The sequence below is a fragment of the Osmerus eperlanus genome, chromosome 15 (assembly GCF_963692335.1).
Source record: "Osmerus eperlanus chromosome 15, fOsmEpe2.1, whole genome shotgun sequence".
Classification (NCBI taxonomy): domain Eukaryota; kingdom Metazoa; phylum Chordata; class Actinopteri; order Osmeriformes; family Osmeridae; genus Osmerus; species Osmerus eperlanus.
In genome coordinates, this window is record NC_085032.1 from 2,553,988 (window position 1) to 2,581,268 (window position 27,281).

At 39.4% G+C, this 27,281-nt stretch overlaps 1 protein-coding gene across 1 annotated transcript; it reads right to left on the bottom strand.

Moving 5' to 3' along the window:
- Positions 1-961: 961 nt before the first annotated feature.
- On the bottom strand, positions 962-27,281 carry LOC134035270 (metalloreductase STEAP2-like). The gene is made up of 3 exons (XM_062480252.1): positions 26,991-27,281; positions 3,349-3,930; positions 962-2,126 (listed from the first exon to the last, which is right to left on the bottom strand). Exons 2-3 carry the CDS (start codon positions 3,880-3,882, stop codon positions 1,545-1,547), a joined length of 1,116 nt encoding a protein of 371 aa, XP_062336236.1. The 5' UTR covers positions 3,883-3,930; positions 26,991-27,281; the 3' UTR covers positions 962-1,544.

The following is a 27,281-nucleotide window of genomic DNA, read 5'->3' on the forward strand; positions in this document are numbered from 1 at the left end:
TTTTGATCAAGAGGACATAAGCAACTGATAATGTAGGAAACAGAAGACAATTGTTGGCTCAATAATTTGCATGTATGTACCAGAGCATTGGCAATTTGTTTAAAATAATAAGAAATAGCTTTTATGATGTGTGTGTTCACTAATTGTGATATAAATAAAAGGATTGTTCTTCTTCTACAAGCTCACTTTTTGCTAACAATAAATACATGATGTAATCTTCAATCTTTTGAAATAATAAACTATTGGATTCCACCTATTGTGAACAAACGTTATTAGTTCACACGGTTGATATTGATAGGAATTGATCCATAATGTCGCATATAATCAACCGTAAATCATATGTGATTTAACTGTTGATATGTTAAACATTAATGCCAGCCAGGGGCGCCGTATAGGGGGGAAAGTTAGGACAATTCTAAGTTCCAAAAAGTAAAATATATATTTAAAATATAATAATACAATTAATGATCTCTTTGTTTTTACTTGGGTTTGGCAATAAAAGTTAAATATCCCCATTGACCAAAAAGTAAACATCCATATTGACCGACCATTACTGTGTTATATTAAAATATTGTATTACTGTGGGTCAACTCCACCCACAGTAATATACTCTTTGTGGTCTATAAAATCAGTCTTCATAGGCAATATGCTTCCAATCACAATAACCGGTTAATCAGACAAGTGAATCAGAAAGCTGAGATCAAACATTAGGTAAGTGACAGCCTACTCAATGATCCTTGTTACATCAGCTACTGATCATTGCGTTGGATGAATGATTCCTCAGAGGAAGGAAGGGAAGTTTCAGTCATTGGTTTATGCCCTTTATGTCATCATGCCTTCTATGAGCCACTATAGCCATAATAGTGTGTTCACACCAAACGCTCAGCAAATTATTCAAGCAAATTACGCAAAATATTGCTTCGCATTCCTTTGTGTTTAATTGAGCGAATCGCTAGGAGCCAATTGTTTTTCTTTCGTCGTCAACCATGTCCGAAATGTCTACAATAAAAGAAATACGAAGTAGTGTCGTATAGCAGAGGATGCCCACAGACAGCTACAATGATCTTGCCCTCCATTTCTTCTAAAATGTTAATGACATCTCAACATTGATAAACTTTTGCGACACAGCGTCACACGAATATTTCGCTTGAGTTGAAAAATTTGCTTTGCGTTCGGTGTGAACACAGCATAATAGTTACACAATAACACTGGCTAGTACCTATCACCAGTATCACAGGAAGAAAGAATGGAATGGTGAGGGGTGGGGATACAATATGAATAAAGGCAATGGGACTCAGAAAAGTATCTGGTGGAAACTCGGTTGAGAAGGTTGTTTTTCTTCTGACAAGCAGAAATGGCCAAGATACTTGCAAAACTCATATTTTGCTTTTGCAATGTGAACAACATATGTACCGCAGTGTAGTTCATGATCATACCTGAGGCCAAGCTAGAAAAAGGATGAGTCACTGGCCACAACATTCAATCATTTCAATGTAGGTCACACATTCTCACACAAGCATGACCAAAGAGATACAAGCGCTCACTCAACCTCTCTCTTTCTTGCTCTCACACACACATATTCTCCAACCCAAACCCACCTGTTGATAGGCCATGTTGAGCAGCAGGTACCTCTCAGACCTCCTCATAGGTAGACAGAGGCTATAGAGAACATGAACACAGCCCAGAAAGAAGCTGAGCAGACCCAGCTGCTTCCTGCTTTGCAGCCATCCCTCCAGCCAATGAGGGAAGCGCCTGTACTTAGTTCTGTAGTACAGCTGGTGGACAGCAGCAATCTCGCCCCCCAGGTAGACTAACGCCAGCATTGTAATGGCTACAGTGGGCAGTGTCCGGTTCACTATCTCCATTGGGATCTTGTAAAAGTTGCTCTGCTTGCTTTTCACATAAGGGTAGACGATGTCACGCACAAAGGAATAGGCAAAGAAAAATATGGAGAGGGACACTGCGGTGAGGACAGGGCCTTTCCAGGCAGGAAAGAGACGCAGCGGTATGTTTTCAATCTCTCTGGAGGATGACAGGAAGCCCATGTCCATGGGGGAAAAGTTGAGTTGCCGTGCAAGCTCTAGTACTTGGTGGCGGCCCTCTGTTGAGTTACTGCAGATGTAGACCTAGAGGACATGGCCCATCAGTAAAGATATGATGAGTTTAAATTCTCTCCATAACATACCTGACATTGAATGGGAATTTGACCTAAATTAGCAAGGTTGTCTCACACAGATCTTGGTTCTCAAGGTGTTATATCACCATAAACAACCGAGACATTATTCGTTTTAGTATTTTACTGTACATACTTGAACTAGAACATATATAACAGATGGTCAAAGGTAGTCCCATTAGTTAACATCTAAGTTTTTAATTACCTGTTTGATGATTAAATATCCCCTATTATATAGGACTATTTCAGAATGATGGCAACCTAGCACATTCTTCTCAGCTCTGGGGTATAATGGGGTAATCCAAGCATAACATCTGGAGAAATGAATGTCTTCCAGGCAAGAACAGGTAAATAATTTGTATGGCAATGCATTAACTTAGCTGTCTGCTTTCTACTCTATTCATTGGCTGGGAGTCAGGTAGGTAATCAGAAGGTTGCCGGTTCGATTCCCCACCAGGCCAATGACGTTGTGTCCTTGGACAAGGCACTTCACCCTATTGCCTCGGGGGAATGTCCCTGTACTTACTGTACGTCGCTCTGGATAAGAGCGTCTGCTAAATGACTAAATGTAAATGTAGAAACAAAATCAGTGACGTCTTAAGAGAATGGTCTGAAGAGGATAAGATTCTGTTATGCCAATTCTTTGAAACACATTTCAGTGGGGTTATATTATTATTATACCAAATTACATGTCTATATTGTAGGTTTAGAGAGAATAGTATTGGAACCTATTACATTAAGACATTTACAAGAAATCTAAATAATGAATGTGTAAGAGGTTAGAAAAAAAGAAGGCACAAAGTGCTGTAAGTAAATATAAGTTTTTGCAATCGCCAACAGCCTTATGAAGGTGCTTCTCTGGTTCAACAATTTGGCTAGTTTTAAATTTTAAAATACGTAGTCATGATGTTCAGTCACAAACCTATTTGGGATGATTCCACTACGAAATTTAAACAATGATTTGGACTGAAAATATGTGGCATGGCTTTCCTGGATTTCTGAATATGAGACAATGTTAGATTAAATCACTTGCCATGAGAGGGAAAGATGACTATGTGCATGTCTGCCTCTGTATTGCCCTATTCTTTGGTCTCATGGTATGTGCAGTTTTGCAGGAGGCCATGGCTGCAACTCCCGCCTAATAAATACATCCTTTAACCCTTTTAACACTTCACCTGTCTGCTGGCATCTTTGGGCCCAGCCTGCTGCAAAGCCCAGGCAGATATCACATTGAAGCCCTTCACCACGATAGACTCTGGCAGGAGGGAGGCCAGGTATTCTGCGTTCGATTCCGGATACTGGTTTAACCTCCTGTTATTGCTAACGTCTATCAGGACCTTTCCTGACAGCAGGTGTTTAAGGTCCCAGAGAACTGCTGGGTAATGTTCCCGCCGTATAGCCAGGAAGATGATGCCAGCCTTCCCCACAGCATCCTCATGATGCGTCACATCCACTACGTGTGGGAAGAAATCAGCAGCACGCTTGGGTTGACGGCTCCCCACCACCACGTGAAAGCCACAGCGTAGCAGTCGAATGGTCAGGCACTTGGAGAAGTCACCAGAGCCAAGGATGGCTACCGCTGTCTTGGAAGTGATACAGTGCTCATCAGACCCATTCTTCAGGCCATTGGGCAGAAGGGTGGCAGGAGGGTGGGTGGAGGTAGTGTAGATGGGGTCGGTGGGGCTGCCCAACATGGAGATGACATCCATTCTGCAAGCCTATGGTCAGTTCACCCAATCCCTAAAAATTCCCAGCCTCTGTTGGGAGTAGAGAAAAAGGGTGGGTTAGATGCTAACTCAACTCATTTGAATGCCTTTACTTAAGATTATTTATTAGTTTTTTCGTTTGTCAAGTTGAAGAAAGGGCCCTTTGGTGTCTGTGCATGGAAACTATAACATAAAGTGGATTGTTTTACCGTAAATTTCGGACTATAAGGCGCACCTGAATATAAGCCGCAGCAGCTAAATTGAATGATGTGTACATATATAAGCCGCACTGGACTATAAGCCGCAGGTGTTTTAATGTTTAATTACCATATGTAAGGGTTCGTGCACAGAGGGGATTGTCGGGAAAGAGATGGCTGCTTGAGGAAGCTCACATTTATTAACATTTCAACAAACAAGTTGCAGATTTGCATAACGTGTTCAAGTGTTACCAGTGTGCGAAATACGGGGGTCCGGGCGGGCTCGACCCCCCCCCCCCCCCGATTAACCCACAAGCCCCCCTGAAAGCCTCAAAAGCAAAATTTGAAGGCGGTCTCAATTTTTTTCAAAATAAATAAATAAATATTGTCACTAATGGTCACAAAAAAAATGTAAGCTCACCATGTTCAGTATTCAGAAATCAATCGCGAATCAAACCATCTGCTAACTGAAAATATGCCCCCAAAAACGTAAATAATATTGACATTTATTTAGTGGAAAATCGCTCATTCATAAAAAGCTCACTGGTAGCGATCATTGTCAGTAACAACCAACGCAATCGCTACTAATACGAAACTTTTGACACCTAGGTTGTCTATGTAGTCCAAATATTGACTGATCCTTAGGGGGGCGAAAATAAATAAACTAGAAAGGTACATTTCCTGAAGAAAATGTGTGTGTTTGCTGAAAGCAGTTGAAACGATTGTTTTGATGGCTTGAATAGTGAAGAAGGTTTTACAAAAATTTTAAAAGAGGTATGTGCTTTAAAAACAAAATGGTGAGAAAAAGTGTTAAAAGTATATCTGTCATTGTTATGAATTGCGATATTTTCTTACTGTTGAAAATGGAGAAAAAACAGTGATGAAAAGAGTATCTTATTGACTTTCATACATTTTTAAGCGTTAAAAGTATTAAAGAATGAAAGATTGAGAAACAGAAAAAAGTTTGAAGTTAGAAAAATGAGCAAATATAGTGATGAAGAGTATATTGCATAACAGTTATCAATATCATAGCAGACAAAAGTATGTCAGCAGTATGAAGGTGAAAAAAAGTGTTGCTTTGAAACCAAAATGGTGAGACAGTGTTAAAAGTATATCTGTCATTGTTATGCATTGCAATATTTTCTCACAGTTGAAAAAGGAGAAAAAAGAGTGATGAAAAGGGTATCTTACTTAATGTCATAAATGTTAAAGCGTTATGTTAGAGCCATTTTATATTTTATTTCATTCTAAACCTTTTACATTTTTAAACCCTTAGTATTAGTTAGACTTGTACACTTCTTATTTAAGATTCTTATATGTTTAATGTGTGCACCTTCCTGCCACAGTAAATTCCTTGTCTGTGTGATGTTTCTTGGCGAATAAAACCCATTCTGAAAAGTATTAATAATTGAAAGATGTAGAAACAGAAAAAAGTTTGAACAGTGGAACAGTGAAGAGCGTTGGCCAATCGGATTGGTTCCTTGTTTCTTGTAACGTAGCAACTGTTGGTCATTGTCAACATTTCTAACCTAGAATCTAGGTTTTAGGTTCAAGATGAAGGAGAAACTAATCATGAGTGCCTGCACAACCAGTCCTGTTCAGACACTTAATTTAAAGATGACATCAAAATATTAATCCATAGTGCAGGGTTGCCGATGTTGTCGTTGTCCCTGGTGAGTTTTTTAAATTCAATCTCGTCACATATGTGACTTTGTTGTGCAACTGGAAAAGCTAGCTACTCTAACTCAGAATGCTGCTGCAAAAAAATCTGAACTATTGTGGGTGGTAAATAAGATCATGCTACATCTAACCAGCGGATACTTTCTTGCAAGTGTGTCAAAGTGGTATTTTTACAGACTGTATTAACACCGTAGGCAGCTAGAGAGAGGATGCAATGGGAGATTTCCCAGAGTAAGCTAGATACTGCTTCAAATTGAAAACGGAGACGATCTTTTGATTAAAGACAAGTTCCTTAACCTCTGTTGTCAATATCGCCGATAAAAAGTAAATACTGTTACGAAGCATTTGTTTGTAGGTAACGAACGATAGACGTAGCTAGTTTCGCCGTTCTATGGCAGCTACAGTACTGTATGATGACAGTCGTAGCTAGCGTTGTAAGCACTCGTCACTAGAATGGCCATAACTTTAAAACAAAAGATCATATTTCAAATCCGTCTGCTGTTCTACATTTCCCACACAATTATGTATATATATCAACTCTAACATGGCCTGTATCTTGTATTGAAAGTGCTCGAAAATTAGCTTGTCTAATGTATGGTGGACTGAGAAAACATATTTGTCAAAGCAGAGCGAGCGGATGTCGTGGGAGAATTCCTACTGTTCGATTTACTGCTTCAAATTGAAAACGGAGAAGATATTTAGAGTAAAGACAAGTTTCTTAACGTCTGTGTTCAATATCGTCAACTAAAAGTAAAAACTTTTCAGTTACGAAGCTTTTGTTCGTAGTAACGCCAGCTGCAGTAAACCTTTCGTGACCCCGGTTTGGCTGTTCGTGACAGTCGGATATGACAGTGTTGAGCCTCGATTTTTGCAGATTTCTGTGAAACTTTCTTAAAGAAAAGTAATATAGCTAGATTATGTACACTTTAAACTCAATGTACATACCTTGTTTGGCCAATTTGGTCGATTGTGGAAAAAAGTAGAACCGTTATTAGTTATGGAGAGCCATCGAGCTAGCTTGGAATTGCGTTATCCCACTCATCACTTCAGTGGTCATAACTTTTAAACAAAATAGTCTATCTGAAATCTGTCTGCTGTTCTGAATTCACGACAAAAGTACGCACATTTCATACGCTCTAACATATCCTCTATCTTGTAGTGAAAGTGGTTAAAAATGAGGTTTTCTAAAAAAGTAATGCAGATGGAGAAGATTTTTGTCAGAATGGCTCCGTGAAATCGTCTTGATAAAGGATGATTTGCCTAACATGATCATATAAATATTTACATCATTAGAAAGCCCTAAATCTTGTCTTCAAAATGGTATAAACAGTTCAGGTATATTATTTGAAAAAGTCTGCATATTCAGGCAGGAAAGTGTTAAAAGTAAAAACTTTCCAGTTACGAAGCGTTTGTTCGTAGGATTAACGCCAGCTGCAGCAAACACTTACCCCAGCCCCGGTTTGGCTGTTCGTGACGGTCAGCTCTGACAGTCTTGAGCCTCGATTTTGGCAGATTTCTGTGAAACTTGCTAAAATAAAAACAATCTAGCTAGATTATGTACACTTTAAGAATGTACATACCTTGTTTGGCCAATTTGGTCGATTGTGGAAAAGAAGTCGAAACGTTTTTAGTTATGGAGAGCCATCGCGCTAGCTCGATTATAAGAGAGAACAGAAATGTAGCTAGAATCCACACCTCAAACAAGTTAACCTAGACGCAAAACTATACGTCCAATCCAAAAAATAAGGATATTTTCCGAGACACAAACTCTGCCGAAACCAGAGATATCCTTTATATGTCTGTGCGGTCAGAAATACAACTCTTGGCAGTTTCGAAAACGTGTACCCAATTCTGCTTTCATGGTGCGTGTCTGTTTGGTTGCCACGGTGATGGCGCAGCTGTGATAGCTAACGAGCTAGGCCAGGGGTCGGCAACCCGCGGCTCTAGAGCCGCATGCGGCTCTTTAGCGCCGCCCTAGTGGCTCCCTGGAGCTTTTTCAAAAATATGAAAATGGAAAAAGATGGTGTGAACATATTTTTTGTTTTAATTATTAAAACAGAAATGTTGAAAAAATATTTATTATACACATTTTTACAGCAAAATGTGTATGTGTATAATAAATATTTTATGTCAACATTTCTGTCAACGAAGATTTACGTCATAGCCGCGACACGTTTCTTTCAGCTCGGCGTAATGCCAGACAGGTGGCTGTTGCAAACAAACCGGCGGGTGTGTCATGGGCCATGGATCCCAAAGGGAAAAAGAGAAAGATAGCTGAGGAGAACAGAGGATTCAACAGTTTTTGGACCGAATCATTTGCTTTCATTGCCAATGCGGAAGGATTGCCTGCATGTTTGCTTTGTAATGAGAAGTTGTCAAATAACAAAAAGAGTAACAGACATTTCCAGGGAAGGCATGCTACATTTGCAGCCGAGTACCCAGTTGGGAGTGAGAGAAAAAGTGCGATTGCATGAATGCTCATTATGTATTTGTAGCCTACTTATCATTTTGATAATATAGCTAATATAGACCAATTATCACCCTACGTCACACCACTGTCAAGCATGCTCAACTGCGCATGTCGGCTGCAAAGGACGGACTTCTCCCAGGTATACACTTGGATCAGGTCATCATATATCTCTGGCCACTGGATTTCAGAGCTTGACATTAACTTTTTGAGGCACTTGTCCTTTGAACAAATACATTTACGTTGCATTTGTCCATGCACAAAAGTCACTTGACCCCCGATACCTTAAATATCCTGACCGAGTGATAGGGCAAAACTAGCCTGGCTAACGGAGGTCACTTTCTCAGGCAAATGACGAATGAAACAGGCTCGGTTAAAGAAATCCGAGATGTTGGCTATCTTCAGCAGGCTCGTATCTACAAAAGGTAGTCCTCCCTGACGTTTTTACTGTAGAATGGAGTGAACGGGCAAAACTAGGCTGGCTCGGGCAAAACTAGCCTGGCTAACGAAGGTCGCTTTCTCAGGCAAATGATGAATGAAACAGGCTTGGTTAAAGAAATCCGAGATGCTGGCTATCTTCAGTAGGCTTGTATCTACAAAAGGCAGTCCTCCCTGACGTTTATAGTGGAGAATGGAGTGAAATACAACATTGTGCACACTGCCAGTGAGCGACCCGAGTCTGACTGAGGCTAACAACGTCAAAACAGTGTAACGGGGACGCAGTCTCACTCAGATTGCCAGTTTTACACAAATCACAAAAATAATCGGACCAGCTGGCTAAAAGCAGAATTCCCATATCTCTTTAAAGCTGCCCTGCTTGACTTTTAAACCTTGTGTTATCTTCGGGTCATTGTGACCCACCGTCGTATTGCGACAAATTTACCTCCTACAAAAACAAAGTGAAGCATTTTCTTTTAACTGTTGGGCTGTCTCAGACCCCCCACATTGCAATGGTTAAAAGAAAATTATTTTTATTTGTTTTTGTATTGGGTAAAATTGGGTAAACACAACGGTGGTTCGTTATGAACCTTTGGGTCATGTGACCTGAAGGCAGCACAAGGGTTAAAGTGTATAATTATGGAGAGAGATATGTCTCAAAAGTATTCGTAAATGCAATTACCATGATCCACAAATGTTTCACGATTTACAAATGTGTTTTGCGATTCACAAAAACAAAATTCTTACTCGTGATTTGTAAGCTTGCATTTACATAAATGTGCTATGATTTGTACACATAGATGTCCATTCGTAAATATATCGTTTGTAATTTCTTAAAATACTTAACATTTTGTGTGTGCATTTCTCATGGTCTGTCACTTGTAAATCTACAATTCACATGTGAAGTGTTGAATCTGCATTTGTGGATCGCCCAATACACGCGTGCAATCCTTTTTCCAATTATGTAATTTTGAGACATTCTTTTCGGTCTTTTGCGATCCACACACAAATAGCTTTTTGATCCACAAACACAAGCCCCCCCCCCCCTCCTCCCTTTAGACAGTGACATCCGATAGGGGGCAGTGTAGTTCTCTGCATTGATGGCTGTGTAGTAGGCCTACATTCAGGGATTTCGCTCCGTTAGGGCGCTATCTAGCTATGGCTGGACAAGAAGGATCGCCTGCTGATGGTGTGTCTTCGACAGTAAGTAAAAATCCCTTGAAATTGCCTTACTTGCTTAACAGTGCAAGCCAGCTAGCTAATAAAATGTGTAGTATGGTAATGTTTTTTATGAGCAGTTACAATCACTTCTCTTAGAAAAGTTACACATTTTATTGACACACCATCAGTAGACGATCCTTCTTGTCCAGCCATAGCTAGATAGCGCCCTAACGGAGCGAAATCCCTGAATGTTGGCACAGCCATCAATGCAGAGAACACAGCCATCACAGCAGAGAACAACACTGCCCCCTATCAGATGTTACTGTCTAAAAGGGGGCGGGGGGGGGGGCTTGTGTTTGTGACTCAAAAAGCTATTTGTGTGTGGATCGCAAAAGACCGAAAAGAATGTCTCAAAATTACGTCATTGGAAGAAGGATTGCACGCGTGTATTGGGCGATCCACAAATGCAGATTCAACACTTCATACGCGAATTGTAGATTTACAAGTGACAGATCATGAGAAATGCACATACGAAATGTTAAGTATTTTAAGAAATTACAAAAGATATATTTACGAATATATATTTACGGACATCTGTACAAATCATAACACATTTATGTAAATGCAAACTTACAAATCACAAGTAAGAATTTTGTTTTTGTGGATCGCAAAACACATTTGTAAATCTTGAAACATTTGTGGATCATGGTACTTGCATTTACGAATACTTTTGAGACATATCTCTCTCCATATTATAATTGACTGTAAAACTGTAAAATTATGAACTTTGTGACGTGAAGACATAGCTGCCGCATAAGATGCGGTCTACCGGGCGACATTCTCACTCAAATTTCAAGACTTTCGTAACCCAAATCAAAATTCTGATGTGACAGATCAATGGGGAATCGACTTTTCTCTTAAAGGCTGTCCTTCTCGACCTTTTTGGTCTTTTTAAATCGTACTATTTGTATAATCTGTGTACTTCTCTAACCATTATAAAGGCTATCCTTTCCCGGTTTTCTGCAGCCACATTGGTCTATAGACACTTACAGCATGTGTTGCCTTCGTTTTAAGGCATATATAAGGCTTTTAATTTTTTGCGGCTCCAGACAGATTTCTTTTTAGTTTTTTTGGTCCAATATGGCTCTTTCAACATTTTGGGTTGCCGACCCCTAAGCTAGGCAGAGAGAAAAACGAACATTTACCTAGCATCCACACCTCAAACAAGTTGACCTAGACGCAAAACTACACGTCCAATCAATAAAATGAGGATATTTTCCGAGACCCAAGACTGCCAAAACTAGAGATGTCCTTTATATGTCTGTGCGGTCAGAAATATGTCTCTACCGGCAGTTTCGAAATCGTCTTCCTTCTTGCTTTCTCTGACGGATTTTACTCACCTCTCCATTTTAGTTAGTGAGAGAATTTGAAAGGCTGCTCTCGCTTCAAGGCTCATAGCTGAAAATCTGTAAGTGTGAGCTCTTTAGTAGTTACATTGGCTGAAAGAGGACAAATTTTCCTACATTTTAAGGTATAACTTGTTTCTGTAAGTTAAACTATATGAACGTTAGAGGAATTTGTTTGACAATTTAGTTGAATATCAGAAAAAGAACAGCCACTCTGCTTGCTGCTCATTCATAAAAATCAAGAAGGAGCAAACATTTTAATGTATTTCAAACTGTCATAATTCAAAATTGGCTGAATATTTGAAAAATCTGAATCATTTGGGAATAGCTGAATGTCTTGTGAACATTTTAAAGATTGAATGGTGTCTCTAGTTGAAAGTATGCTGAAGTAGTTACGTTTGAAAGAGGAGGAAGCTTTTTAATGATTTGAAAGGATTTTCCATTACTTTTAATGGGAGAATAATTTGCACAAAAACCTTAATGTCTTAAAAAGTATAAAAGTGAGAAATACCAAAAGTCATAGCCAACATCTCCTGAACCCAGTTTTTTCCTTAATCTACGTTGATGGAATACCCCCCTGGTCCTAACACTTAAAGGGACATCTAGAGGCATGCTTCCCATGTTCAGAGTCAAGGGGACTGTCAACACAGGGTATGTACTGAGTCATAACGCCCCTCCCCCATTGTACCTACTCAAACAACTGCGTACCAGCAGAGTAGAGAAACACAAATGGGAAGTTCCCCCACTAGGAGAATCCAGAGGCACGCTTCCCATGTTTCAATGTCAAGGCTACGACCGTGCGAGCGCGATATTGTTTATTCTCGAGAGACATCATGGCTTGCAATGGCAGTTAGCCCCGCCTCTCTCCTTCTCATAGCATTTAAAGCTACAGACACAGAAATGGCACGTCCTAAGGAAAGCTCATTGTGGGACTGCTCGTAGTGGCTGTAATTCTGCACCAACGCTCAAATTGGGGAATGAAACTTCAGATACAGTATTAGGGGACCACTAAGGCCTATATAAAAGCATGCCATGGGACCTTTAATTACTTAACCCTTGTGTTATCTTCGGGTCATTCTGACCCATCAGTCATTGTGACCCACCGTCGTATTGCGACAAATTTACCTCATACAAAAACAAAGTGAAGCATTTTCTTTTAACTGTCGGGCTGTCTCAGACCCCCCACATTGGAATGGTTAAAAGAAAATTATTTTTATTTGTTTTTGTATTGGGTAAAATTGGGTAAACACAACAATGGTTCGTTATGAACCTTTGGGTCATGTGACCCGAAGGCAGCACGAGGGTTAAAGGTCCTTTTAAACCACATCCCTTTTAAACCACAGGTCCTTTTAAACCACATCCCTTCTTGTTTTCTTTAACATTGATTGGGATAGATTTACTGCAATAGAAAATACAGTAGACCTACATTATGAAGTGCAAAATTAATTTATTTGAGATTTCAACATACTATGATTGGGGCAATGATGAGCAGACTCCTGAATTCTTAAGGAAAAATAGCACCGAAATGCAGTCGGGAGTGCTGCTGCGTAATGGGATATGTAGGCCCTACCTGTCTCTACACTTCGCGTGCTTCATACCTACATTGTGAAGCTTCAATGTTGTGTGTTTGAATTTTTTGACGCTGTTACAAATTTGGACAGTCCTGAATTGAAAGCCCACATAATTTACAGTACACACAGTGCATTTCTCCATCTTGGTACCTTAACCCTTGTGTTATCTTCGGGTCATTCTGACCCATCAGTCATTGTGACCCACCGTCGTATTGCGACAGATTTACCGCATACAAAGACAAAGTGAAGCATTTTCTTTTAACCGTTGGGCTGTCTCAGACCCCCCACATTGGAATGGTTAAAAGAAAATTATTTTTATTTGTTTTTGTATTGGGTAAAATTGGGTAAACACAACAATGGTTCGTTATGAACCTTTGGGTCATGTGACCCGAAGGCAGCACGAGGGTTAAAGGTCCTTTTAAACCACATCCCTTTTAAACCACAGGTCCTTTTAAACCACATCCCTTCTTGTTTTCTTTAACATTGATTGGGATAGATTTACTGCAATAGAAAATACAGTAGACCTACATTATGAAGTGCAAAATTAATTTATTTGAGATTTCAACATACTATGATTGGGGCAATGATGAGCAGACTCCTGAATTCTTAAGGAAAAATAGCACCGAAATGCAGTCGGGAGTGCTGCTGCGTTATGGGATATGTAGGCCCTACCTGTCTCTACACTTCGCGTGCTTCATACCTACATTGTGAAGCTTCAATGTTGTGTGTTTGAATTTTTTGACGCTGTTACAAATTTGGACAGTCCTGAATTGAAAGCCCACATAATTTACAGTACACACAGTGCATTTCTCCATCTTGGTACCTTAACCCTTGTGTTATCTTCGGGTCATTCTGACCCATCAGTCATTGTGACCCACCGTCGTATTGCGACAGATTTACCGCATACAAAGACAAAGTGAAGCATTTTCTTTTAACCGTTGGGCTGTCTCAGACCCCCCACATTGCAAAGGTTAAAAGAAAATTATTTTAATTTGTTTTTGTATTGGGTAAAATTGGGTAAACACAACAATGGTTCGTTATGAACCTTTGGGTCATGTGACCCGAAGGCAGCACGAGGGTTAACCATTGCCGCCGCCGTCAGTATTGCCAGTATTGCCAGTATTGCCATGGCAATACTACTTTTGAAACAAGTACTACCTAATTTGCCTGGCAATACTACTTTTTCGCTGACCTTATGAGGATAATTTAATTTAGAAGACTTAAGTCAGTGTTTCCTCTATGTTGATTTTGCCGTGGCGGCCCGCCATGGCTAAATTTGTGCCACCACGGTATCAGAAATAGGGCTGTACAAAAGAAGGCCGTCTATCATTGTTAGAGTGCATGTCGCAGAATAGCACAGACACGCGCTTCACACCGCAGTTGGGATTGCGTGTGTGCATCCTTGAGAACTGTAAGTCGTATAACTTATGTTGTCAGTTCATTTAAGCCTGTTATTACAGCATCATCTAGACTTCTACTCTTCATGTAGGCAAACTGGAGTTGATCTGTCAGGTTCTGGACTGTCTCTTGTAGTTGCAAAAGTATGAGACATTCAAAACTCTTCATCACCACTGATGTAAGAGCTACAGGTCGGAAGTCATTGGGAAGTCTGGGTCTGCTCTTCTTTGGAACAAGACATATGGCTGAGGTCTTCCACAGAGCTGGAACTGTGTGTTCCTCCAAGGACCAGTTGAACAGTTCACTGAAGACAGGGCCAGTTGTTTGTAGCAGATCTCCAGGAGCTTGTTATTACTGATGTTCTCAGGACATAATGGCTTTGTTGACTTTGGCACTTTGGTAAAGTTAAGCCCATCAAAGCAACTCTAGAATGAGTTCAGAGTATCTGCAAATGTGCCCCAATCCTTAAGGCTCATGTTGCAGGGTGTTCATTGGTTCTCTGTAGTCCCAGAAAACATTTTAAATTCACTCCAGGCATCACACCTGTCCACATTGATATATTTTCCACCTTTTCTTTAGGCTATTTTATCTTCCTTAATTTGCTGACTTCATTTTATCACATTGATATATGTTCCACCTTTTCTTTAGACTATTTTATCTTCCTTAATTTGCTTTACTTCATTTGATCAAATTACACTGGATCTTGACATCTATGAAATAAGTACATCTGTTTCAAATTTTGTGTATTTTAATTTATTATTAGAACATATTTTCAAATATTATACCTTTCTATATTATTAGATCATATTTTCTAATATTATACCTTTCTATATAATTATGTCATCAAACATCATCACATGCCAGAGTTTTCCTTGTTTCTTGCCTCGCAAACCATTCAAATATCTTGTTGCGATCTAGTGACACTGCTTGTCTTCATCCAATTCGCTAGGTGGCGCTGCCAGATAAAACAAGGGTCCTAGAACTGCGGCCCTGAAACTGCAGCTCTCCGGCTCTCCGGGGTCTCCGGAGTTCCAGTTGAAAAACTGTATTTTGAACAACATTAAAAGCATTTAGCAAAAGATCAATTGCCTGCACAAGAGTTGACACACAGCAATATATCACAGTGTCATCAGCATAAAAATGAAAATTAGCGTCCAACACATTTTGGCCAAAATTATTTATATAAACAGTAAATAACAGTGGACCTAATACAGAGCCTTGTGGCACACCTTTGCAGACAGTTGCAATATGTGTTGAGTGAATCATATGGTCAGGCCTAGGGTCAGAGAACTCTGTAAGTTTCCACGTGCATGCGCACTCTATTTCTGGGATTGATCACATTGACAGCTGATATTCAGGAGAGGGGGCTTCTCACCAATATGTTTAAATGGTCTTACATGAAGACTTGTGAACCAGACAACTTTGTAGCCACGATCAAACTCGTCTCCTTGCTGGCAAGCATTAAACTATTGTACTTTCTTTGAATCCGACGACTCTGTGCATTACTTGATAAAGAAATTATCTTAACAACTATTTATATTTATTGAGAAATGAATGCCTCCAAGCAAGTTTGTGTGAGAGGATAGATGTATTTAATTATTGTAACTGTGAAACAATCTGGGAGTTGATAAGAAATTGGATGAGATAATACACAATGTCAAGGCACCATCAACCAGAGTACAACGTGGTTAATCTACACTGTAAAAACAGAACTGTTGGACCAACTTAATTGAATTACTTCAATTGGTAACACACAAATGAATTAAGTTTTTTGAAATAAAGTTAACAAGTTAAATTAACACAATTGCTTTAAGTCACATGTACTTAATAATTTGATTGATTTTAAATCAACGCTTTACATTAAACCAACTTAAAAGTTTACATTAATCCAACTTAAAATAGAGGCAAGTCAACTTAAAGCCAACTCAATTATTTGCTTTACCTAAATGTAAAATGCTGCTCATTTACAACCCAATAGAATGGTTTCAGGAAAGTAATTTTTGCAGTAATCTCAGTGGGAAATTTTAGTTTGTTAAACATAATTAAATTACTGTCCGACCAATTACAATTTTAAATTGGCTGGGAAAAAAGCAGTTGCAAATCTGATGTTTTTTATACTTTATTACATACATGTAAAAAAGCTTGACGTCAATGTCACCAACACAGCTTTTGATCCAACACATTACAACATTTTTTGGCATTTATTGTAGAATCATTGATATTGAAAAACCAATGTCCATAAGTTTCAAAACCCCAGGAAAAAAAACAGGGAAAGTTTCAACAGTTGAGTGATGATAAACATATTTTTTTAGCACTGTCAGCTGTGATATTAAATGTACACACTTGTAGTAGACAGTGGAGGAAATTAGGTTTTCCTGTATACTTTGGTTATTCATTAATCAATATACCTTTACCTAATCAATATAACTAGTCATTGGATACTAGTTAGTATGTTCTCATGCCAATTTGCTATTGATAAGACTAGATTGTGTCCATGTGTCAGGTTGAATAGATGTTCGGGGTCAGAAGAAAGTACAGGGTAAACGTCCCTTGTGATAACTGTGAGGAGAGCTCCACCTATGATCTCTCTGATGACTCTCACCCACTTGAGTGGTCATGGGAGCTGTGAATTGAATAGACGTGTTTGCTTGAGCAGACTAATTCACAGCTACTAGGGACGTTTACCCTGTACTTTCTTCTGACCCCGAACATCTATTCAACCCGACACAAACACAATCTAGTCTTTTCAATAGCAAACTGGCATGAGAACATACTAACTAGTATCCAATGACTAGTTATATTGATCAGGGAAAGTTATATTGATTAATGAATAACGTAAGTACACAGGAAAACCTAATTTCATCCACTGTCTACTACAAGTGTGTACATTTAATGATGTACATTGAATCAATGTAACACATGAAAACAACATATTAACACCAGTGAGCTCTAAGCTCTGTTTTTTGTAAGAAATCAAAACTGAAATGGAGCCACAAATAGTACACATTTGGAGAAAACAATAACAAACTCCTGCTCCTACAAACACCTGTTACCAAAAAAAGTAAAAGCATGAAACAATTTAGCATGTTATTGTGAGCTTTGGAGTCTGCCAAACAGATTTTGGACTTTGGGGGACATCTTGTGCTGCTCAAGCTTCAAGAAGATTTTCTGGAGCACTTCAAAAGTGAAACGAAGGGGTTTTGGATACGCTAGGTTGAGTGCATAGATGAAACCTAGAAGCAGGGCACAAGCTGAGGCAACGGAATTAAGTTCATTCAACACTGGCACGCCCTCAATGACGATTCCAATGTCTTCAGGTGGCTCCTGCAGTCCTTCCCCATCCTGCCGAATAACAAACACTGCCATGGTGAGCTGCTCCAGCTCCCTCGGAGCATCATCCGCTCTAGAGGCCTACAGAAGAGTGACACAAACACAAATCAATTTGCACTGTTATGTAGTAACTGTGCTACAGGTTCTGAAGCCTCATTTTGATTGAAAAAAAAATATATCTACCTCCACAGTTTATGAAGGGTTTTAGCTTTTTTATTACTATAGTTTAGTGTGTCCCAAAGTAAGATGTGCTGACATGAAAACTGTTGAATCTTACAAGATATTCCTTGATCAGGTCATCTGTATCTTCTCCCAGGAAGATGATGAGGGCTTTCAGGACACACTCCCTCTGGAGATGAATGTCCCCAGTCTAGGACAACATGATCTTGATTAATTTTCTTGCCCAAATTTCAAGTGTCCTTACGCTTACAGCTTAACTCCTACTTTAATTAAAAGCAGAAGGCCAGATATGGTGCCAGTTTCATAAAATAAATTAATGAAAGGGATGTGAGCTCTGAGAAACTGTGACACTCCTCTTAGCTACCAAGGAAACTCATGGTCTTGTTTTTGGATACAGATCTACCTTGTCCAAAGTGTCCAGGATGTCAGCAGTCTTTTGGCGTGTTGCTCCTCCTTTGGCACGGATGACTCTGATCAGCTGACTTGAGTACATGTCTAACTGGGCCATGAATCTCTCCTCCAGAGGAACAGCCGTGAGCCTCTGGAAATCTGCATTGATCTAAAACAAAAAATAAAAGGACAGTAGATATGGTTCCCTTTGTAAAAATGCAACTGTCCCCATTCTTTATACAATCTCAGTTTTAACAAAGCAGCCATTAATGCATACCTGTACAATGGCCAAAATGTCAATACAAGTATAACAAATATTAAGACTCAAATGTTATTTTTTGACAGTAAGCAGTGTTATACATAATATCATACATACCACAAATGTTGACCAATTAATAAAACCTCACTGTAATAAAACTTTAAAGATACACACTTTGATCACTTCCATAAATACCTCTCTCTGTTGGAACAGTGCAGGCCATCTGTCCTTGAAGTCCTTGATACTGGGTTCTTGGTTTACTACCTCCTGTCGTCTGTAGGCAAATGTGCGAGCCATTTTGTCTGCGATGACCCTTTCGTTGTTTCTTATGCCGATCTCTGTCAGAAGTTCAAGTCTCTTTTTCCAGGCTTTCCAAAGTATCACCAGAAGGGAAGGATGGATAAAAGTTAGCTTCAGCTCGTTTTGGCTTCTTCACTTTTTTAGCAGGGAAAGCATCTGTAGTAGCTTTAGATTTCAGTGAGTTTACTGACAGCTCTGGACAGCCCTGCAATTTGAGCTGAGTCCTGTAGTTTCCCATCTTGTACTTCAGTCGCTGTTTCCAGCCGTAGCAGCCATTGAAGGAGCCAGGTTCTTTCAAACAAGGGTGCTTCTTGATTAAGGCCTCTGCCACAGTGCAGAAATGAACATCCTCTGGGTAGGCCTTGTATTGGTACATTTCTTCGGAAAGTCTGTTTAGGATATCAGACTTCATTCTGGAGCTGACATTCAACATGTTTTGGCTCACATGGTACTCTGAATTCCCCTTTTCTAGCTGCAGCTCTGTGTCGTATGAAAATCTGGGAATTAAAAAGTTCACTGGCCACTGTTGTGTTCGAGAGGACACAGACTCAGGGGATGAGAGAAGTACTGTGTCATTTGATGCCAAAGAATCAACGTCATCAGACTCTAATGAAAGAGAACGAGATGGTGTGGTCTCAGTGGCACTAAGTAGATTTGTTTCCTGTTGGATCACCTTGATTGTCCCCAAATCTTTCAGTTCAGTTGTACAATTCAGATTGAAAAAGTCATTACCAAAGTCTTGATCCATGTATTGCAGTCTGATGCTGCCCTTTAACCCAAATGTAGTCTTGATATTGCTGAGCAGGTCTTCTAGTGACTCTGGTATGCCATTTGGAAGAGTCAGTTTCTCAATGTTCCTCTCCCCCAAAATCACCTTGAGTTTTGCAGGCGTTAAACCAGCCATGGCTGTCTGAGAAGAGATAACAAGCAGTTAGTAAGGTTCAACATGTTTCCCATTTAACAAAATACATTCAGAGGCCTCACCCGTTAAACATGGACATATCTTTTTAATGTGACAAGACGCATCCCTCCAATTTTGTAGTCTGCCAGTGGGTATGCATCATGTAGTTGTTCTTGCTCAACAAGTTCCACTTCCTTGCCTGTCGATGTTTTGAGATCAAAAGCTCTATAGTGTTCAACATACCATCCATTGAGCTTCTTCACAATGAAGATTAACTTGTCCAGCAGTATTGCCATTTGGATGATTTCACTAAACTCTGGCAGCCCTCCCAGTGAGCCGTGGATCAAGATCATCCCACACTTGTAGTTAAGTCCATTGTATACTACACTTTTTGCCAAGCACACAGTGTCCAGATTTGAAGACTTCTGTCTTAAAGCATTTGATATTTCCTTGTTTAGAACATCGATGTGAACAGTGGAAATGTTTGTCACTTCCAATGAAGGTCTGGTCACGCTACATGCGTGCAAATGATGTGCAATCTGATACTGATGTCTTACTGAAAGGGAAAGGAGCACATTTTTGAAGCACCTGATATTCCTTGCAAATCTTTTTAAAAAGCTATGCTTTGCTTTAAAACGAATCGTCCACAGGGCAACTAGTGGACCAAACTGACGGATCAAGTGTGGATAATGTTCCAAGAAATGGTGTTTTGGTTTAAGGAGATAGTCTGGGAAAACCTCTTGAAATCGAATTCTGTGCTCGGAGATCTTAAAATCAAGATATGCAATGGAGTCCTCGGTATGAACAGGACAGACAACAAGATCAACAATGTCTTTCAGGTCTGTTAAGATCTGCCAAGCTGGCTCCTCACAGGGAACTCTCTGCCCAATCAACAAAGGCAAAAATCTGATTAGACTCCAGTTCTCATGTGCGTTTCCCCCAATAGTTTTTCTGGATGCAAAACTGAGAGGCACAGGGTGAGGTCGATTAGTTTTGTCAGCCCACTTAAAGTTGAAAGATGATATTGCTTCATTCAATGTAAGTAAAGTGACATACTTTTTTTGGATGAATACACTGAGGCAAAGGGCAAGTTCAAAAGGAACAACTCCTTCAAAAAGATCGTGTACAAGATCTGGAGGAAACTCACTAGTAACATCAAAATATGAGAGGCGCTTTGACAAAATACAACTTGATTTCTCACCATAATAATTTGGCAATTGTTTTTCCTCAAGGATTCCTAAATGACCCACATGAATGTCTTTGGTTCTCAAAGTAAAGACTCCACTTTTAACTTCTTTTGTCTGGAACTCTGATCTTTCTGCAGTGCAAAATCTACATACATATGACCCTGAAAAACTTTCGACAAATCCTGCAATACTGTGTGCACCAAGGTTGTCTGCAACCACACACTGAACTGTGCCTTTAGAAATATCCCACTCTGTTCCAAAATGGAAAGATCATTAATTACAGGTTCTAACACTTTCTCATACCCATAGCACTTCAGATCATTACTTTTGATTAAAGCAGCCAAATAGATGGAAGATAGAGCAGAGTTACCACCTGGTGGCAAATTACCTAGAATCCAATACAAACCACAAATTTTATGCTTACGTCTAGATGTCCCAAGTGGGTTACATATTTCAAAGTCATCGATGTATAATATCAATGAAATGCTTTCTTCCTTTGACAACAGTCCATTTTCTTTGAAGAGGGCACCATCGAAGAAAGATTTGTATACATGTGCAGAAGTTCTCTGTGGCTGTGGTTGTCTATCTTCAGTCTTTAAATTAACAGTCTGGTCCAAGATTGTCTGGCAGTCAAGAATTTGCTGCAAAGACTTCAAAATTGAAATATACTGGAATGACTTATTAGTCTTTTGGTCAAGTATATATTCCACTGGTTCCACTACATTAAAGTTTCTCCTGTAGTAAGCCTTTCGCTTCCAAGCTGTAGAAAGAGGACCTGTATCTCCAATTGCTTTTTTAACAGGGTTTGTCTCACACAGTGCACTGGCTAGCTTTTCAACAACTGACTGGTCAAACTGGCATCCATTATCTTGCAATACTTTGCAAATGGTCTGTTGCGTAATTGGCAGAGAAAGAGAACCAATCAAATAGTTTAACTCCCGCAAAAGCTCATCAACAGCTGCATTAGACACAAGAAATATGTTTTCTAACTTAAGGAGGACTGAAGCAAGTTTAAGCTCAATATCCTTATTCAAGTTTGTAGAATCCCCTTTGTCAAATGAAGAATCTAAATCGACATTGCTCTCTATACTTTCCCCATCTGAAATATCACTGGGAACAGTGGCAGAGGATTCTTCAACAGAATGTATCCCAGGCTTTAAGACATTCACTGTACCAGAGTGTTTTCTGTATTTATGACTTTTGAAGTTCCCATAGATGTTGGTTTTATATTCACAGTTTTGGAACACACATGTTACTGTCTCCTTGTTTTTAAGATGCTGAAAGATGTGTTGAAAATATTCCCTTTCTGTGGAGAGTTGATTATTACCACAAATATGGCATCTAAACGTGGATATAGCTTTGGCGACTGTTCGTTGGGCAGGGTGATTTCTTGATAAATGGCTCAGTAGAGCATTCCAGGTCTTGAATCTACAAGCACAATTCAAATAAGTGCATGGATATGAATGGCCCCTTCCGTAATGCCTATGATATAGTTTATAGTGCTTGAGCAGTTCCGATCTTCTTGTAAGCTTCTTCCCACAGTCCTTACATTTCCACATTGAGCGCAACACTGGAAAAGCAAAGAGATGGACTTTACTCGGTAAAATCTAAATTTGAGAAAAACAAGGAGCCAATTGATTTAAAACACAAAAGTCCATCTTGTCCAATTTAGTCAGCCCTCTCTGAATAGGCGTTCAGGGATCACTTTTTTGTAAGTCAAAATATTGTGTTTACTTCAGAACAGTCATGTAAGCTTCATGCAGCCTTTCCATTGCACTGTAGCACTCAATTGTAGGGGTATGACTTACCTTAGGTAATGAGGTACAATGAGTCCAGGCTTTAAGTACCCACCGTTAGTCAGCGAAAAAACACCTGAGAAGAATATTAACATTAAGAGATGACATTTCTATTCAGTGTTAACCTTGATTTGTTTACACGTGGCTGTCACAGGTCATTATACCCCACTTGCTTAACTATTTATGGGCCAGAAGACATGAGTCTAAAGCATTAGCAGCAACCGGTGACACAAACTTATACTGCTGCTTATTAGCACACTGGCACAACACTGAGCTGGGTAACGCCTAACTTAACGTTAGCCTCCGAGCAACTAGTATAACTGTGATGCTTTTGTACAACGAGCATTTACCACCGTAAACACGAAGACAGCCCTGCCACCTAGTCGCCGGAGCAACATCGTATTATCACTGCATGTCCCACACAGCAAAGTTTGGAGTTCTTTGGTGAGCGAGCGGAACGTACTTCCTTGTGTGTAAGAGTTACCTGCACTCTATCCTTGTCCTTCTAACCGGCCGCCTTCGTAATTAAATTGAAAACAACAATGGCGGCAGCACTACTGTACATTCACACTTTCTAATAGCACCATAGTTAAGACAAAACTAGAGAGGGTACAATTTCTGGGGAAATTGTAGGGTGTGCTTGCTTGCATCGGTTGCACAGGGGTCCGTATTTCTGTATATTTTATATAAAAATGCATACTTATTATTTATAAAGATTACATAGATTTAAAAGCATATATTTGTTGCTGCTCATTTACAACTCAAAATACGAGTGAAGTGTAGAATGAAATAGATGTCTTCTCATTTCCCTTGCAAGAGGCAGCCTCATAGCTGAATCAAAACGAATAAATTTGGCAGAGCGGTGTAAAAATTGACCTAATCTCTATGATTTAAACGTCCTTTTAAGTTTTCCCTTCTCGTGATATTTTCAGGCATTTAGCCTACTCATTGCATTCATTCATTAATAAAGAACCCCCTTTGAAGATTATTCTACGACGTTACCGGCAGTAGAAGATGGAATCGCAATTCAAACAGTACCATCTGCTAACTGAAAATATGCCCCCAAAAACGTAAATAAGCTTGACATTTATTTAGTGTAAAATCGCTCATTGATAAAAATCTCACTGGTAGCGATCATTGTCAGTAACAACGCAAAATGCGATATAGCCCTGTGTGGAGAAGCTGCCCCGGTAAATTCTACTACGGTACAGTACTAGACTACTGCTGTGTTCGTCTTGGTACTGTAGCGATTGCGTTGGTTGAATTGGATGTAACGTTCCGTTGTACGGTTTAGGCTGAAATTAATTATTTTCATGAACAGATTGACAACGTTTAGGCTGTGGCAATGAAGTTCAGGTTAGTAGTTAGATAGACTTTTGATTTAAGTAAGGGGAGTGCCGAAAATGTTCTGTCGCCGTTTGACTTCCTAAACAGCTGTGTAAGTTAGATGTTTTTGTCGTGTGTCTCGCGTAAGCTACAGCGTTGCAGTGAGCTACACTGGTTTGAAACCACAGGTAATGGTAATTTCACCAACAAATCGTTTACTAATGTCAGAATAAATCCTACAACGAAAATGTATATGTGAGGAATGTTTATTTTAACGATTGAAAACAGATAACGCTACATCATAGACCACTGTAGTATGTGTTGCCCGGGCAACACAGGCTAATGTCATGATGCTAATACTTCAGTGAAATAGTAGACTACTGTTTCCGAAAGTAGATGTACTTCCTTAATAATATCAGCTTATACTGTACATTACACATCACAATTGTGTGTCATATCACAAAGTAAAATGAGTAAATAGTTATCACCCTGGCCTCTTTGCTTGTGGCGTTTCTGCAGCTGCCTTGCAGTAAAGCTATAGTTAGCCTAGCTATCCCCCAAGTTAACAGATGCGAAACGAATGTTCTGCCAAAGGTAGTCACGCGTGTTTTCGTGACGTTAGTGACGTAAGTAACGTCAGTGACTGTGGCTAGCAAATTAGCCACCGTTAGCTTCACTTTTCGCCACAAAAACTTAACTTCAGCCTAAACCATGCAACGGAACGTAAATTCCAATAGAAGCAACTCAATCGCTACCAAGACGAAACTTTTGACACCTACGTTGTCTATGTAGGCCAAATATTGACTGAGTTTTAGGGGGGCAAAAAGAAATAAAAATAATAATAATATATATGTGAGAGAACAAAGGTTGCCGAAGGCTTGAGCACACCCAATAACACATCACTATGGCTGTAAGGATCTGAGTGTAGATCAAAAAGTATGACCGTGCACACACACAGGCGCCAAAGTGGTGTGAACAAAACCGCCGATGCGGGACCTGTAGCTTTTGCTGTGCTCGTAATGTGCTAATACTGTAAGCAGCTATACATTAACTACCGCACAACTTTGTTACTACAGCTATACCAGTACGGTATTAAACTACAAGCGTATAGTCCCGCCCGCATAGTACTAACCTACCAGTCTGCTTGAGAACAAGTCTTATATAATGTACATTAACTGCTAGCTAGCTAGTTCTTGCTCAAGGCTTTCAAGAAAACTGTTAAGCTAACTGGCAAAGTAGCAGAGAACTGCTAACGATTTTGCTAGCTATTGACGAACTAAACTATCTCTGAGTCTGGGCTATTAATTTTACTAGAAACGTTACATATTAGTGGATTGAATATAAAGCCATAATACCTTTCTTTAGCAAAACCATCAAAATACACCGAAAATAAGTTGTTTTCGTAAAATTCCTGAGGAGAATTGAGACTGAGCCAGCCACTAGCAGCATTTGCCCGCCTTTTGGATCTAGCTACTGTACTGTAGCTAGTTATGCTAATTTAACTCACTAACGTTTCACATTATTTAATGACAGTCTAGCTTTGGTTCAGTCAGTTTACTAATCACTTGAACATCAAACTGTCACCAATTAACGTGGACCATTTTATATCTAACATTTTACATATTTTGTGTAGGCTATAAAAATAAAATGTTGTCTTTTATTAGACTTACCTTCTTTCCAAGTCACCTCGTGGAAAATGGCAGTTAGAATGGAAATTTTCTGAAAAAGCGTGTACGTCATGACGTCATAGGAAAAGACAAACCTAATTGACACATTTTCAATGAAATAAGAATAACAAGTTAACAAGCACCTAAGGCAAAACGTGTATTTTCAAGTTGATATAATCCAGAAAAGTAGACTACCATCACTAAAGTAGAAATATGATTGAGATTCAATAAGAATATTACATTAGTTCAACTACTACTGAAATACTCTTTTTACAGTGTATTCATGAAGTGAATGTTTACTAAGCTAACTAGTAAGAGACCATGATAACGGTAAGTCCATGTGATGATCATCAACAGCTTACTGTGTGTGCATGTGTGTATGTATTGTCTCTGACCCTTGCAGTCTGGCATTGTTAATGTAATTATGTTAATGTAATTTGACATGAACTAACAAGAAGATACAGTGGCTTGGAGGTGGATGTCAGACCTCTGGATGATTTAGCTGAATGAGAGACCACTGGATGAGGTACCTGGATGGGAGATTACTGGATGAGGGACAACTGTCTATTTTATAAATAAACACTAAGAAAATGTTAATTAGAATGTTGTTATCTGTTAGCCTACTTGTGTGTATGGAAGTGTAAATAATAAATGCACTGTTAAATTCACAAATTTGTATACAGCCTATTGTACTTGTATGAAAGGTTTATTGAGCAGCAATTTTTCTGTTTAGATTTAGTTTTCATGGTGCCGACATTCTGCTCATCTTCATGTAAGAATAATTAAATATTCCCCCGTTAGAGACTCTGCTATGATTCTTAATGCCAAGGACAGCTACATAGTTTATTTTATATTTGGTGTCACAACTGTGGGTTATTAAAGTCAATGAGGACACATCAGGATTATGTTTGGTGGGGTGGATATACTTTGAAAATAACATTTCTAAAATAAATCCAACTGATTTTAGAAATGTGGAAGAAATGTATTGTACGTTTGTATTCCATGAAGCTCTGCAATATATATATATATATTTTTAATCTATATTGAGGAAACAACAGTAGAAGTTTGATTGCAATAGCCATTTGATCTGCTAATATCCCCCAAAAAAGGCAGCTTGAAGAAATGAAATTTACCTTACAACTATTTTTATCTTGTCAAGGTTTTTAAGGACATATGGATGTCAGTCTCAGCCCTTTGGTGTCCTCGAAACGCATAACCCTGCAATTTAACCTGTGGGTCGATGTTGTAGGGTGTGCAATACCATTGGACGAAATCATTTTGTATTTTTAACCTTGACACAAATGGTTTTGAATCGGGGCGATAAAAAAAATAAGTAGGCTAGTTAGTGTGGCTTTGGAACATGAATACGGAAGGACAAAATTAATCAGAACATGGCGAAATGTTGTCTATAACAACCTTGATGTGTAACGACAATATTCGTAAGGTTATAGCCTTACCTTTCATGGAACTGCTGTGGACACAGCCTCACACGTCCAGAACGAAGCTGTAAAGCCAGCTGAACACCGGTCTCCCCTCCCTCACCACGGTGGATTTGCCCCTTCTCCAGCAGCGGACTCGAGAACACAGACGCAACGGATGCCTCTCGAGCAGGCAGAGCACGTTCGTGAATCACACCACTTGCAGCATCATCCACTTGCAACGCAGACAGGTAGGCCTACGGCTACGACTGTGAAAAACATCAGTGATGTCTCGTATATTTAGGTACCCCTGTAGTAGCCTACTCAATC